General features: G+C 43.9%; 1 protein-coding gene across 4 annotated transcripts in view; it reads right to left on the minus strand.

Moving 5' to 3' along the window:
- The window catches only part of PLA2G4A (phospholipase A2 group IVA), a 68,365-nt gene that overhangs the window by 27,461 nt on the left and 24,167 nt on the right, over positions 1 to 16,737 (minus strand). For all 4 annotated transcript variants that reach the window (XM_064720350.1, XM_064720352.1, XM_064720353.1 and 1 more), the window contains exons 5-7: positions 6,211 to 6,359; positions 3,683 to 3,796; positions 1,212 to 1,249 (exon numbers count right to left, since the gene is read on the minus strand). In XM_064720350.1, the coding sequence (XP_064576420.1) occupies positions 1,212 to 1,249; positions 3,683 to 3,796; positions 6,211 to 6,359 (301 nt within the window). The remainder of the gene's footprint in view (positions 1 to 1,211; positions 1,250 to 3,682; positions 3,797 to 6,210; positions 6,360 to 16,737) is intronic.

Consider the following 16,737-nt stretch of genomic DNA (forward strand, 5'->3'; position numbering starts at 1 on the left):
GTTCAGATAATAATTATCCTATTTTTAAAACAACCTATTATGCAATAAAATAATAGGATTAAGAAAAGGGGTAAAAAGAGTCCCTAGTAGCAATGTTCCATGAAGATATCCACAATCTGCATGGCTATCAGGGAATAGCAGCAGAACTTGATAAGATCCTTTACATTTCAAAGCCTAAGAAGACAGAGCCAAGCATCTTGTGTTTATTTAATGTCAGAGATATGAAATATTTGTACAGTACAAAGCCTGGCATGTTCAGGGTGGTCTCAAGGACCACCCACAAATGCACTTTCCTAGTACAACATGATGAGAAGAAATTATCCCTGGGGGATGTTTGTCATCCGGAGTAATCAGGAAATAACTTGACTATTACAGTGCTCAGTGCTCCTATTTATAGCTACAGACAATAAATGACTCCTTAAATTCCTTACTCTCAGAAAATGATTTTTAGACTTGAAATGTATTGTTCTGCTTATGCCTCAATATGATTTATAGTCTTTCACCAGGATAGGGGAAGAATGAGGGGGAAAGACAGCTAGAGAAGGGGAAAAAAAAATAAGGGACAAATAAAGGTAGGCATCTGCTTAGCTTTTACATGGAGAACTCCTAGCCCTAAATCTTCACCTAAAGCTTCACTATGCAGTATTTACATTTAAATACACTTGAGGAGCAGCAGCTGAAAGTTAATGTGAGGGACCAAGTTGCCAGAGAAGGTAAAACAGTGAGGATAGAGCTGCACCTGAGTGAGGTCTGTGGATTTTTTAGAAACAAAGCCCTTTTTTGAATGAAAGAATGAAATGCCTTCACATAAACCAGGCTGGGAGATCCATGTGGGATGGCCTCATTCCTGCAAACATTTGGATGGGTCACACCTCTTAATCCCAGTGAGGGTGTTTAGTCAATAACAGAATTACAATGTGAAAATAAACCAAAGTTGTAAAATCTCTTCACTTTTACAGTACCTGGTATTTCTATGCTACAAAAGGGAAATTTGCACTCTATTTCACATGATTTTAAGAAAATCCCAACAGGGTGGGACTCTTGGGGTGTCCTGTGCAGGGCCAGGAGTTGGATGATTCTTATGGGTCCCTTCAAATTCAGGATATTCTGTGATTCCATGAAAATTTTAATGAACAGTTTAAAATAAAAAAAAAATCCTTTGCTGCTGGTATATTTTCACCTGTTTTTTAAAAAAAATATGAGATACTCACCATACTTCCAGAGACAATTCCAAAGTCATTTCTGTGACCTAAACAAGAAATATTTAAATATTGTTATAGCACTTAGAGAGGGAAAACTCACAAACACACCTGGAACACCAACTACTACTGTCAGAACTTTTCTTTCTTTCTTTCCTCTTCACTTTTTTTCAAAGGAGGGTATTTTTGGCACCTACGAATGAGATTCTTTTCTATGGATTTTTATTTTAAAGCACACAGTGGGATTCCAAAATACACCACTAGAATTGAATACAGTGGAAAATGTTGGTAAGTGCTGGCTGTCATTCCTCAGATCCCACTGTCTTGCCTTTCTTGCACTGCTAATCCCTTTCTGACATGCAGCTCATCTCTGTCCTGAGGGGATCTGATGCTCTTCACCCACTCATGGCTGGCAGAACCAGGGGATCACACCCAAGTGCCACCTCTGTGAGGGAATCACTGCTCTGTGTCCCACAGGAGCCACCAAGTGTCTCTCCAAAGCTAAACATGGCTTAATTAGCAGTCAGGAAGGGTGACTGTTTCCAGCTTGCTGGAAAATGCAATAAATGTCACTGCATAATGGCTTCACTTCCCAGCCACACTGAACTGCCTGGCCATGAGCTATGGGTTGGCCTCCTCTGCCTTTCACTGAGCACTGAAAGCATTGCCTGCAGGCAAGAAGTTAAAAAACGATGATTAAAGCACCAATTCCCTGTCAGGCACAATCCAGGAGTACTGGCTGTGGAACTCAGACAGAATGGAGAGGGTATTTTCACCTTCCCTCTGAGCAATGGCGTTGCTGCTGCAGCCCTGGAGGAGTGACAGATTCAGCGTGTCCTCTGTGTAAAACCAGATTCTCCTCCTCACTTGGGGCATGTGAGCACCAGGGATGGAGCCACAACAGCCCACACTGAAGGGCTGCCTGACCCTCAGACTGCAGAGAAGGATCTGGGATGCACAGCTGCCTCTGACTCCCATTTTCTGAAATGGGAATTGCAAATGAGGCAGGGCATGAGCAAGGTGGGGGGAGAAAGAAAGAACAGGCAGAGAAACAACAAAGGGAGGACATGAAGAAACAGAGTGAAGACTCACTGAGGAAGCACTTCAAAGGCTGGGAAGCAATTACACTATTCCCCACCTGGCATTACTAATTTAGAAAGCACTCCTGAAACCATGCAGTGATCCAATGCTTATAAAAATGTATGCAGATGAAAGAAACCCTTGGAGGGAAGCATTCCAACAGGGAGATATCATGGCATTTTCTATATCTTACACAGACTGCCACAGACATTTCAGGAATATTATTTCATTTTCAGTTTCAGGAATTCTGTATGTACATTGTCTACATCATGCTCAACCTGACTTCATCTCCCCTTAAGCATTTGCTTATAGATTTCAGAGTGTATTTACCTTTTATGCACTGTTTTTTTGCCCTGTGACTCCCTACTAAGCTTTGCTGAACACTGATGAGAAGTTCAAGCAAGGCAAGGCCTTGTATTTATGGAATGAGCTCTGTGAACGGTGTTTGCAAAATGCATTCATCAGTTCTTTCTCACTGCTCCACCTCATGCCTGGCAAAACCAGGACCTGCTCTCAGCCCATGCTCTGGAAGCCCAAGAGTTACTGAAATGTAGTGAAATAAATATGCAGAAACTTCAAAAATGCTGTTATTTTAAAAAGGAAAAATAATGGAATGTATCAAAATTCCAACTGCCCTAAGGCTATGCCAAATGAAATGCTAAACTTCAAAAACATATAAAGGTCTCTAGTTTCCAATAAATAGGCCTTTAACCAGTTATTTGCTGTTAACTATGCTTTAAAATTGTATCAGATGGAAAACAGCAGAGTGGTGACAAATCAAGATCTCTAATCAAAAAATAAACCATAACCCAAACCAGAAATGCAGATGGTATTTATAGATATCAATATGTGCAGAACAAGCTTAATTCCATCCAGCTTTAACAACAGTTTCCAGGAGTTACAGTGCAGGCAGACAAGCCCTGTTCAAGGGACTCCATCTGATTTGCAGACATGTTTAAAGGGAATAATCCAATTACTGCATCATCTGCATCACTGCATGTTAAGCAGGTCTGTGTTACAACAAGCCACTTCCAGAAAGTGAAACGTGTAATGATAAAAGAATTCCTGCAGCTTTCTGGAAGCCACAGGCAGCAGCAGGAAGGGCAATGCACTGACCAGCAAACTCTGAGTAACCTCACACTGACTGAGGCCATGAAACTAAACTGCACTGAGTGTGAAAGAAACTGCTTTAGGCAGAGGAAGTCCCAAACTGGACATTTAAAGATGATTCTTCCAGCAGGGACACCAAGGCTTTCAGTGGCACTGCTTTGCTTAATTCTCCTCTCAGCAGGGCTGTAAGAAGATAGATAATTAAGGCTTAAAAGTGTCTTTAGGCATCCATGGGCAACACTGAATACTCAGAAAACTTCTGACCAGGGCAAAGACATGAATGTCCAACTTACATTATTGAAAGTTAGCTGGACCTCCTTCTTCTCTCCCAGTTTCAGAGAAGAGATGGGAAACGTGGATGTGCCAAGAGTCTCATCCATAACATAGTTGGCATCCATGAGAGTAACCTGGAAGAGATATCCATATATTCAATTCCACTGCAAGAAATCCTTTTTTAATTCCATCAAGCCTATCAAAAAATTATATGGAAGAAGAATGGGTCTGACCCAACCCAGTCAATGCCCACTGCCAACTGACATTTCTTTTAAACCAGGATAAGTGGAGGTGGCACTTCAAGGAACTGAACTGCAGAAGTACACCAGGACTACTCACAACAGGATTTTAATCTTAGCACCTTTATGGCAGCAAATCACACCATCTTTCCAATACCTTCAAATTCTACATACAGTAGAAGCAAAGCACAGTACCTTCATATTTCCAGTCAGTAAAATTTCCCTGTGTAGAAACTTGTATAGTTCTAACTATAAAAAACATCCAGCAACTTTTCAGAGAAGATGGAATCCACATACCCCAGCCTTGACTCCACAGACCAAGATTGTTACAGCAGTGATTTGGCAAAATGTGCAGCATTCCAATTTACACAAAGCTGCCCTCTGTATCCAGCCAGACTTTCAAGTCTCTTCTCATACCCTCCATGCTGGAGCAGACCTTTCAAAAATGTGATAATATCCAAAGAAGGATGTGGATATGCAAGAACACCATTCCATGCTTTTGCTCTAATCCATGTGGATCTATGTTTAGCAGACTTCTTTTTCCCAGTGGCTGCTTTCCAAGTCCTCAAGACATATAGAAAGAATTTCAAATTCTCATTTACATGGTTTTTAAATGAGATCTGCAGACTAATTTGATTTACAGGTTCTTTTTCCACTTTGTGGCATTATATCTTCTAAAATATCACATGTTCGTGGCTTGGACTGCATCTTTTGTAGAAAACAAAAGGAATCAAGATACAATCACTTGAATAATTAGTTGCTACATCTGGGATCAGCCTCTTCTCAGCTATAAAGAATTTTCTTCATCCTGTGCCACAAGCAACCCTTTGAAATTATGAATTCTCTTTCTTTTAGGACAGAGCTCATTATTTTAATGGTATTTACCTTGCTCTGTTTCCTTGCAGAACTTTATGCCCATTCCTGCAATCTCTGAGTTCTGTCTCTTAAAACCAAAAGCAAAAACTTCTTAGTGGGATTCTAAGAGCTGCCTACACTTCAGAAGGCAAATTACCCTTGGGATAGAGTTAAAGATGAAAACTGAAACAATCGAAGGAGTCAAAAGGATTGTGGAGTCTGAGCTTCAGAATTCACAGAGTATTAGGGTGGGGAGGTGACTTTACATATTTTGGACACTGCACTCCATTGTAGAATCCAAAGGCTCTTTCCTACTCTGCCAGGTCCACAATTAACCATTATTAAATGTTATCATCTACTCTTTGAGGGCAATTATCAGGGAATTTTATTGCACTATCTCAGAAGCAGCAACAGCCTTTTGTTATTGTAAAGATGCATTTCTACCTATAATCCATCTTGCTGTGTTTGTGACTGTAATATAATTTTATCCTTTTCAAAACCCTTGAACCAAATTTCGTCCTCAACAAATTCAAACACTCCTAGAGAACCTGCCTCAGTGAAAAGGAGCTCAGAGCAGGGCCCAGGCTCTGCTCTAGGAGACCCAGCAGTGGCAGAGAGGAACAGGCAGGAACTGATGCCCAGGAAATCATTGTGAATTCCCTAATATCTTTTGTCTCTAGGATGCATGGGATAGTTCTTCAGATCCAACAAGGAATGGGTATTATGCTCAAACAGTAGAGCCTTCCCCAGGAGCACAATTCCCTTTCAGACCCAAGGTCTGATGGTCACAGGCTCAAGGAAAACCTTCACAGGCTGCAGCCTCTGTCCCAGTCGTCCAATTTAGACTGAACTCTGTAAGCTCTGGTCAGAAGAGAGCAGGTGGCAGGGCCATCCTCTGTGAAAAACAGAGCTCACAAAGGACCAGAGCTAACCCTAAATCCTTTGCCATGCCCACTCAGAAAACACTCACAGCTAACATTCAGCTCTTGTGTGCAGCCCGGAGAAGTTTAACACATGAGACTGAACAGTGGCTTGGCCAACAAGGCTGGAGTGTGCAGAAGAGCCCTGGGTGTGCTCCAGGCAAGGAGGACACAGCAGAACCAGCCTTTTGCTCTGTTTCCTTGGGCAGAGACTTGACTTAAGCCCCACCTATTCCCTATCTGTAAGGGCTGAATCAGGGTAGGAAGCAGGGAGTACTCCGCAGCTGATGTGAGGAACAAGAAGTTACTATCCCTCAGGAGCTGTCCAAGGGTGACTCACAGGCATATCTGGTAATGACTCTTCAGGCTACTCCTTGAATAACTCAATTTATCCACCACTGCTTGCTTAGCACCACAGCTAAACCCAGGTTTAACATTTTAAACAAAGAGGTGATCTTGAGACATCAAATGCCACACATGTGCAAGGCACTGTTGTTTTACCCTTCACCTGCCCAGCCCAGCCATGGGATTTACCTCCAGGACATTCTCCAGATTGGGGTCCAGAATGAACTCAAAGGTCTCATCCCACACGGGGTTGATGTCATTGTTGAAGTGTTTGGTTCTCTTCCTGCAGTCGGGGGCAGTGGGGATGAACAGCTCCACGTAGGGATCTGGAGTGTCAACTGTGGAGCACAACACAGGTCAGGCAAGGGAAAACTCCAGCTTGGGCTGGAAAAAATGATACAGTTCTGTGTACCACTCATGGGAAAGGACAGAAAGATATGCAACTCTTTAAGCTACATAAATGCAATGACAAAAATGATACAACAACTGTAGCTATGATATTTTCTGAAAAATCCTTTTGCTAGGATTTTTTCTCCTGAGAAGCTGAGAGGCCTCAAGAACAAAATGCAAAAACAATGGTTATCTGCAACAGGTGCATCTGCGATTGGTCTCATGTGGTTGTTTCTAGTTAATGGCCAATCACAGTCAGCTGGCTTGGACTCTCTGTCTGAGACACAAGCCTTTGTTATCATTCTTTTCTTTTTTTTATTTTTAGCTATCCTGATGAAATCCTTTTTTCTATTCTTTTAGTATAGTTTTAATATAATATATATCATAAAATAATAAATCAAGCCTTCTGAAACATGGAGTCAGATCCTCATCTCTTCCCTCTTCTTCGGACCCCTGTGAACACTGTCACAAACAATACCAACAATCTCCCCAAAATAAACATTAGGGTTTTAGGAGGAGAGGGGCAAAGCCTTGAGCAAACAGAAGGGCACAGGGACTGAGTCAAGTTTATTGGGAATATGCAAACATCTGCCAGAGAGTGGTGTTTTTAAAAGCTTTTACTTCTTCCTCTCTTTCTAGCCTTTAATGGCTTTGGCTCATGCCACAGCAGCAAGTGTCCCACAAAATAATGAAAACAAGCAGTTTGCTGTGGGTTTTGGATCCTCTTTCACCTTTGCTGGTTTGGGAGTGATGGAGGAAATCTGTCCCAGCATTGCAGTGCTGCACACAGCATAAGGAGCACTCAGTTCTGAAACATTGCCACCACCACAGCCCTGGGGAGTCACCACAGGATGAGGACATCTCATTTACACAGCAGAACCCTGACTGGAAACAGAGATATGGCAACTGCAGCTGATAGGAATTACTGGGGGAGAAAAGAAAACATTGGCAAATCCCATCGGATGTGTCTAAAAATAGCCATTCCCGAGAGCACAGAATGCTACCATAAAAATGAACTTTCTAACAGTGAAAGCAGGGGTTTCTGTACAACGAGGGGGGAAGTTTGTGTCAAATGAGGCCAGGGCTCAGAAGCCTCCCAGGAGAGCAGGGGAAGTTATTTCTGTGGTTATGGTGGATCAGGAAAAGTTTCCTCCTCTGCTCTGGTGAAACACCCACATCTTTCCAACACTGAAACACAGAATCACAGAATATCCTGAACTGGAAGGGACCTACAAGGACCATCAGTGCAACTCCAGGCCCTGCCCAGACACCCCAACAATCCCATCCTGTACATCCTTGGGAGCATTGCCCAAACCCTCCTGGAGTTCTGGCAGCCTTGGGGCTGTGCCCATTCCCTGGGGAGCCTGGGCAGTGCCCAGATTAAATCTTACCATGAGGAAAAGCAAGTCCAAACATTCCTCCTTGTACACATTTTCAATCTAAAGATACTTTTTTCCAATAAAGACGAATTTTAGAAACTGTGGGAGTTCAGTAAGACCTTATCCATGAGATTCCTGAGGACCAGAATCACTTCTCCCTCCTACTGGGAGAAGAAAGAAAAGAAGATAACAAAGAAGTTGGGTAATTTCAAATCAAATCAAGTATCTTTTGGGGAAAAAACCCTGACCAAACAACCAAAAAATAGGCTTTTGGAAATTACTCAGAAGGCTCTGAATGTGTCCCCAGGCAAATCCTATTCAGTGTTATCCTAATCCAACTTGTCAAGGAGTTTTCCACTGTGCTCCATACCTGTGGGGCTCAAATAATTGCTACATTGAGGTGGTCTCAGTGCTCCTTGAGTAATGAACAAGCAGCTATTTTAAGCTGGGGATCAGTGAGGAAAGACTTTAAATAGCAACTTTTATTAGCTGCTGAGGAATTATGCCTGATCTTGTCTCTTCATTTTGGGCAGGGGAACTGGGGGATCAAGCCCCAAGTCTTTCCTCACGGGCAGATGTTCCAACTTGCCAACTTTTCCATTCCTTCCAACTACTACACAAAGCTCTGCCACAAAGAAAAGAATCAAGAGAAACAAGGCTCTCTGAAACTAAAAATCCATTAAGCGACAAGGTCTTGTTAAGTCTTGATATCCAGCATGATTTTAGCAATAAACACCCAGGCTTGCCCTGCAAAGAGACTGAAGCTGCCTACAGAAACCTTGATTTTAGACAAAATCCTGATGGCTGAGCAGAGCTCTAAGCAAAAGATCAGTGCCTCCCTCTCCATTCAGATCATGCTGTGTGATCAGTCCAAATGCTTACAAAAATCCAATTTTTCTTATCGACACAAACAGCAAATGGTTTCCAATATCTATATTTAAATTCCCAAAGCATGAAGAAATCCCAGACCTCTGACATGCAGATCCATCACTACCTTTCTGTCAGTCAAACCCCAGTAGGTGTTGAAACAGAAACTAAACCCAAGGCATGGATCAACTAAACTTGGAAAAATCAGCCTTGGTAGCTCAGTACTGCCAAGTCACCTCACTCCATCTCTTTATTAGCTTTTTAACCAAAGGCAAAGATTTAATCACCTGCCCTTTCATGTTTGAGAGTTTATTTGGAGCTTTTTCAGCTAAGAAAATGAAAATCTATTCTTTTTTAACTTCCTTCTTTAGATGAAAATATATGGGAAGACTGCTTGCTCTGATTAAGATACTGCTATAAGCAATACAAAATACTTCTTTAAGATATATTATATGAATCAAAATCTAACTCCTTGGATCCTTGGATGGGGATCAAAAACTACTAGCTACCTGGCAAATAACACAGAAGTATTTAGCTAATGTATTTCAAAACACTGAAGTTATCAAATGTACATTAAACAGCCAGCGTGCACTCTCAGCATTCCTGCCTGGGCTTCTGCTAATTGATTTGCCAGGTAATGTTAAAAAAAAAAACTAAGCTGAAAATGTAACTAAAAGCAGCTTGATCACCCTGTTATCACAGAACCTCCAAATGGTTTGGGTTAGGAGGGACCCTAAAGCCCATCCAGTGCCACCCCCTGCCATGGGCAGGGACACCTTCCACTGTCCCAGGTTGCTCCAAGCCCCATCCAACCTGGTCTTGGACACTGCCAGGGATCCAGGGGCAGCCACAGCTTCTCTGGGCACCCTGTGCCACCCACACAGAGAAGGATTTTCCCCTAGAACGCTCTCCATCCTGCCCTCTGGCAGTGGGACGCCATTCCCAGTGTCCTGTCCCTCCAGCCCTTGTCCCAAGTCGCTCCCCAGCTCTCCTGGAGCCCCTTTAGGCACTGGAAGGCTGCCATCCATATTTTGTTTTTAAGAGGAAGAATCATTATGGTGTATGGGTCAAAAGCTGCCATTCAATCACGACAAGAGAATTATTTATGTCTGAGAACGATCTCTGTCTAGACCTGATGACCTAAATGTCTTTTCCAACCTTAAGGAAAGTTCCTCTTTTGGGGAACTGGTCCTGTGTTGCAGCAGCTGCCTCAGCAGCAGCCACGTGGGGGAATTGCACTTGTTCCCAGGACATTTCTGAGGAAAGCAGAGTTTCTGTGCAGCTCAGCCCTCAGGCTGTTCCTTATGCAAGCCTGCTGCTCCATCACCATTTCTCAGAAACAAGGCAGGCTGAACCAACAGTTAAGCACGAGTATCTCAAACCCCACCTGCCCTCTAAAAAACACAATTAAGCCTTTCAGCACTGATGCCAATGAGGGTCCTGCAATTAGCAGCTTGGAGGCAGATGAGGTCTTAGGTAATTAACAAAATGTTGGTGATAATCCAGATTTACAGCCCCCTCCCACCCAAAGCTCCAGGAGCTGAAGACACACATCCAAAACCAAGAGCAGAGCCAGCATCCCCTCTGCTGGTTTTAAACTGCTGCCTTAGGAATGGCTGAGAGGTAGAAAGTAAGGATTCACTGACTTTGCTTCATCTGATTTATCTCCTTTATTTAAGTCATGGCTATAGGATTCTCCCTTTAAATTGCATTGTGAATCACCAAGTGAAACACACAGTGGACAATAATTAGGGTCAAACGTTTTCACAGTGAAAAATGAGTAATGCTTTAAGCAATCTGGCTATTAGGGAAACCTGTAAAATTTTCTGCAATGACTGCAAACCATTTGATCTTGTGTTATTAAGATTGGTGAGATGGCTATCATCAGGCTCTACAGTAATATGATTAATAGTTCAGATATATGATTTATATTTCAGTCATTCCAGTTTCAATAACTTCAACAGCATAATTACCATAAAGAAACTATAGAAAGCCTGTTCAAATATAACACTGAGATAGACATATACCTATATAAAAATAAAAAGTGGTAATAACCTTTAATTTATTTACCATTAAGTGCAATCCCATTGATAAAAACTTACTAGGTCCCAAAGGACCATCTTTGTGTATTTCCCACCATTTTTTTTGCTTGCTGCTCCACACTACAACTTGTTCAGCAAATGCAGCTGAGCAGCCTGGCTGAGGTCAAGCCAATAATGGGAATTGCTGGACGACCTCTCTCTCCTGAAAGTGGAAGGAAGCTAAACAACTACAGAATTTCTATTCAAATTGTGACTTTTATGGGGCCTCACAGCAGCACAGAAATTAGTTGATGTCTCTGCCACAGTCAGGAGAAAAAGTAAAGAATTTTAAAATCATGGGTTTTCCCAGATTCATGTGATTTTTCAGTTTTTAAAAAGGGAATTCTTAAAAACTGTACTTATCAATAACTGTCCCTCCAACCATGGAACAGATACTTGAAATGCTCCAACAAATCCATAGTCTAGCAATTATTCAGATACCAGGAGACTTGCCAGAAAGCCACAGGAACCCAAAAACCCCAGGAGTACTCCCTGCTGCTTGTGTTTAGGGCACCAGAGGGAATGCCAGGGCTGGTGGCTTTGGGGATTTTGCAAAGGGCTGATGCAGTGCCAGATTCCGTGAGCGGAAGGTGACTCCAAGGGAAGTAAGGCACCTCTGAAGCAGCACCTATGCTATGAGAAATCCTGGGATTAGGTAATACCTTCATTAAACATGATTTGTGTCTTTTATGTGCTTTTCATCTCTGGCATTACTTCAGTGGAGGGAAGAACCAGCTCCCAGCACAGGCTCTGCACTATCACCCAGTTCACTGGGGCAGGACACCAGTGCTCCCACTGATCCAGCCTTGAAAGGGCAAAAAATCCCCAAACAAGTCAGCTTTTGGTCAAGCCACATTTGTAGAAGGGCCAAGAAGAAAAGAAACACTGCCTTCTCTAGGTTATCTGCACAGGCCCCAAAATGATACAGTTCAGATTCTTCAGCTCATGCTTTTAAAATAACATTTTCAAAATGAATTAGAAGTCTCCTTCAGGCAGCAACCTGCAGAATTCCTTACCCAAAGAGCTGTGGATGAGAAGACCTATGTGGATTGAAGGAAAACCAGTGAATTTTCTGCAAGAGAAACTCAGAGGCAGCTGATGACCCCAAAGGCACATCCAGCTCAGGGAGTCTCACTGAAGGCAGCCAAGGAGAGGACAGGATCAGTGGGAAGTGTCACACTCTTACTCTGTTTGGATTCCTTCTTTACATCTCACTGTAACTGATGTTCTTCCCAATTCTCCCATGGATCAAGCATTAGTCCAACCCTAACAATTCTCCCATGGATCAAGCATTAGTCCAACCCTAACACATCTTCAAAGCACTCCTGGGACAGGGGATGAGAGGGAAAAGAATCGAAAGCAAGAAAAAGTCAAATTATCACAGGGGACAAATGGGAGCTTCCTGCTAAATGGAAAGGCCCAAACTGGAAGGACAGTGACATCCACAGGTTCTGGAGGGGAGCCCCACCAGGAAGCTCTGCCTGGAGCAGGACAGCACATGGGACAGTGTCACAACTGAGATGGCCATGATATCCAGAGCACCACCTTACCCCTTCAGAAAGCTGCAAGCATCCACCCTTCCTGTTCTTTAACTCAACCTTTTATCCCCTCCTGTTGGTGCCCTGCCCCTGTGTGGCCTCTGTTCCCTTTGGTGGCTGCTCAGTGCCCCTGGGCACTCCATGGCTCCTTGCTGTCAGTGCTGCTCACCTGCTGCTCACAGCTGCACCCACTGGGGATGAGGCTGGGCCCATTCCCAATCACCACACGCTGTGTGCCTACAGGACAGGAGCAGCTCCCAGCCAAGCTCTGGGGCTGGTCACAGCCTGGAGCAGGGACAGAGGGCTCTCCAGCCACACAAGATGGATCCCAGGCCTGAGCCAGCACTGCTCCATGTCACCATCACAGCATAACAGAGTCACAGGAGAGCTTCGTAAGGATGGGAATGAGCTTTCACCAACGTCTCACAGAAACAGGTCCTCCCTCAGTAACTCCATGGCAAGCACTCTCAGACAGAATGTCTCATCAAAATCGTATTTTTGCAGCTGGGAAGAGCAACATTATCTGGATCAATTTCACTGTGGAACACAAGAGCCCATTTCTAGCACAACTTCCCCCTCCCAGCACTGGATATCCACACAAAAGGGAAAGGATACTGGGTGTGCCAAGGAAACTGAAATCTAGCATTTGGTTGCCTCAGTGTTAGGCTCAGATCTGCAGCAGACATCTTGAGCAGTTGTTAGCAGCACTGTTCATTTAAGATTTTTTTCTTTTATCCGTCTTTTATGGATCCACATTTCAGCCACATGAACACTTGCATATGCAGCTTGTAGGATGTGGAGGATTGGCCAACTCTGACCTACTTTTCCCAGGCTGTTAGGCTGGAAAAGGGGAGCAGTTTAGCTTGTTTTCCCCTTGCAAAAACCAGGAGCTGCTCCAGGGCCTTGCAGGAAGAGCCTTATCTGATGGCACTGCACCAGGTAAGTGCACTGTAGCTAATTTAGGGTGCAAGACTGGCCAGCTGCAGACCAGACAACAGCTGGATGAGTCCTGGATGAGCTGCTGTAGCAGAAACCATAATACAAGCAGGCAGATCTCCAGTTCCTTCCTTTCAGCTAGGCCAGGTTTAAAACCGTGCTCACACCTGTCTGGACTGTCATGACTTGGGTTAAACAAGCCAGCTCCAACCCCAGGAGCTCTGGCTCACAGGGAACGGCCCCAGGGGACAGGGGTGTGAGGGACAAACAGGGCATGCTGCACATCCCTTCCTCAATTCCCAGATCCCAGGGCCAGACAAGTAAAGGTGTGCTCCCATCCCAGTTTCCTTTGGAGATGTGGGAAGCCATGAGAAAGGGCATCTCCTGAACTCAGCTGGCTGCAGTGACATGGGCTGACCATGCCAAAAGCCACCCAGGAGCTGCTTCCCAGCTCTATTTGGCCAAGTTTTGCAATGAGAGCTGAGGTCTAGTGACTTCACTGCTCCCAGCTCTTGTTCATCTGAGCAGCTAAACCGCAGTGGAGATGAATCCTTGATTCCAACGGGGTGGGCAGCAACTGGGAGAGAAGCTGAGTGCCAGTGCTGCAAGCTAGCAAACTTTAAACATTTTTAAAAAGGGAATTTTTTCCTAAAAATACCCAGAATGTGGAAACCCAGGGCAGTGGGAATATTTCTCTGTCTGCTCTGGGGTGCCCTGACCCCCAGGGGAGCACTGACTTTGACCCTCATTCATGGAGAAAGTTTCCCAGACTACAAGATGAACTAGAATCCACAAAAGCGTGAAATAGATTATAGGGAGTAGTGTAGGTGTGTCACTTGGTGAGAAATTTAGGTTTTGGAGTTTTTAGTATGTTGTGGATAGAAGCAAGATAGAAGGGCGTCATCCTGGGTTTCTTTTTCATGCTTCTTCTTCCTTCTTCTCCATGGATTTGGGTGGCATTTTGTAATTGGGCAGAAAACTCCCATTGCAGCTCTTTGGGATCAGTTATTGGGTTAAAAGGGAAAATAATCTAGGTGTCAGTTGTTAATTGGATAGTTTAGTTTTAAAAGACCTTGTAACAAGAGATTGTTGGCCATTTTGTGCCTTCTAATGAAAAGCTGCCCAACTCACAGTACTGAGACTGTTTTACTGATAAGAAATAATAAACACTTGAGTGTCAACATGAATTACTGTCTCAAGTGCCTTCAATCCAGACCCAGAGAAACCAATGACTGGTATCCCCACACTGGAATGACACTGTTCATTACCACAGCATCAAAAGAAGATGAAGCAAGGAAAAGCTGCAAATCCCAAACAGGATTAAGCAAGATGAGTGATCGCTAAGAGCAGAGTCACACAACTGGTTCCCTCCGTAGATATCACCGTTTGTTGTGAAAGCTAGTACATTTAAATACACGCTTAAATATATAAGACAAATTTTACAATGCTTCCTCTGACCCAGTTTTCCACCAAGATCCTTGAAAGTCCAGAAGGGGAGAGAGATGTTATGGAAAGGAGATCCAGGTTCCAAGCATTTCTCTTCCACAATGCTGCAGTTTTGGACTCTGGGATTTTTCCTACAAGTTCTTGTACTGTCATGTCAGTAAGGAAGGGCTCTACAGTTTGGGTGGCATCTGAGTAGACTCAATACTACACATCTACTGTATAAGAACTCACTGGGCCAGAGGCAAAGTCTTTTTCAGGAGGTCCAGTCAGACAAGTGATTTTACAAGGTCTGCAATCAGCAGCAAGCTACGCAATAGGATAATTAAATTAAGATAATTAAATCCTCACCAAAGCCATGCAGATTTCCTGATTTTTCACCATGTAATAGCTTTATGTAGCAGGTTTGGGGCAGCAGGGGCATAGAATCCTAGAATGGCTTGGGTTGAAAGGGGCTGTAAAGCTCTCCCTGCCATGGGCAAGGACACCTTTTCCTAGCCCAGGTTGCTCCAAGCCCCATCCATCCTGGCCTTGGGCACTTTCAGGGATCCCGGGGCAGCCACAGCTTCTCTGGGCACCCTGTGCCAGGGCCTCACCACCCTCACAGAGAACAATTCCTTCTTAATGTATTTTGTTTTGTCTTCTTTTTCATTGACCTGTGTTTCTGAATTCAGCAGAGTGCATTGGCTGACCCCAATCTCCATGACAGCTGGTAGAGGGATGCAGCAGGACAGAAGGAAAGGTGTACAGGAGGTGGGTTTTCCTTTATTCCTGACTGTCCTAGGCTGCTACAATTAACTGGCAATAAATTACAGTCATTTTCTCTGAGTGAGCCTGTTTGTGTGGTGAGAGGTGAGAGCTGTCCCTGTCGTCACGTGACCCTCTTGTCATGTTCTCTCCCTGTGCTGTTGACAGAGGGAGTGACAGCAGCCAGCCAAGGTCACCCAGCACCCACCTGCTGCACTTACTCAGCTCATAAACCTCAGGAGCTGAGCACACCTCCCAGAGCAGCAGCCTCCAAACCAGGATTTAAACCTTTGTACAGCTACAGCTGCACCACCTGGATGCTGACAGGAGGTATCCAGGGTGTGGGAGTCACATTTATCACTCCCACTCCCAGGGGACACTAAAACTGAGACAAGTGACACCAATAAAGGAAGGACTTCTATAGAGACAACAGTAATGGGCAGACACCTGAAATAAGAAGGGACTTGAATGAATTGATGGGAAATAAAGGGTCTACCCTCAAACCTCTTTTGTCCCCTTCCCACCACCCTGGGTGGGGAGTTCTTACAGGAAATCTCATTTATCACTCCCACACATGGATTCAAGGAATGACAAAATGGCCTGAGGATGACACAACCATTTACACTGCCCATTCATGAAGAGCTCAACAAATCCTGGAAAACTTTCTAGAAATACTGGTTATCTGCCCAGCCTGGGCTTGAGGAGACAGAGGTGTGGATGGGCATGCCAGAGGAGTCAGTGCCTCCATGCCACCCATTGTGGGGGGCACCACACGCACCAGATCTGCCAGCTAAAACTCCTTGAGCACAGGTAGAGTTCAGGGCCTCCAGATGAAAAATGTCACACAAAGCACTTCAGCATATTTCATAAACTTAGATTTGCTCAGATCTCTCAGAGCTGTTCCAGAAAGTCTTGGAAATGCTGATATGGAAAAACAACAGCAAAACAAACAAAATCCCTCATGTTGCCCCAGGCCTCCATCACACCACAATGTAAAATTGTTCCCAGAGCACTTCTGGTTCATAACCTGGAGCAAAAACAACAGAAAAAATTAAGGGGAACTCATCAGAAGAGTCAACAGCTTGGGAGTGTCCATGAGGAAAATGAAATTCAGCCACCCATCCCAAACAGGGCTTACACATGGTCTGTCACAGCCATCTTCCTGTCCTTGAGACAGAAAACCTGATGGAAAAGTTCAGCGATTCCTTCAACAAGTTTAATTTTTGGCAAATCAGATAAAACAAATATATATATATATATATATATATATATATATATATATATACACAAGTTGGCACAATCAACTGTAAAGCCCTTCTACACTCTCAGCTTCAG

The sequence above is a fragment of the Zonotrichia leucophrys genome, chromosome 8 (genome assembly GCF_028769735.1).
Source record: "Zonotrichia leucophrys gambelii isolate GWCS_2022_RI chromosome 8, RI_Zleu_2.0, whole genome shotgun sequence".
In the NCBI taxonomy this organism is placed as follows: domain Eukaryota; kingdom Metazoa; phylum Chordata; class Aves; order Passeriformes; family Passerellidae; genus Zonotrichia; species Zonotrichia leucophrys.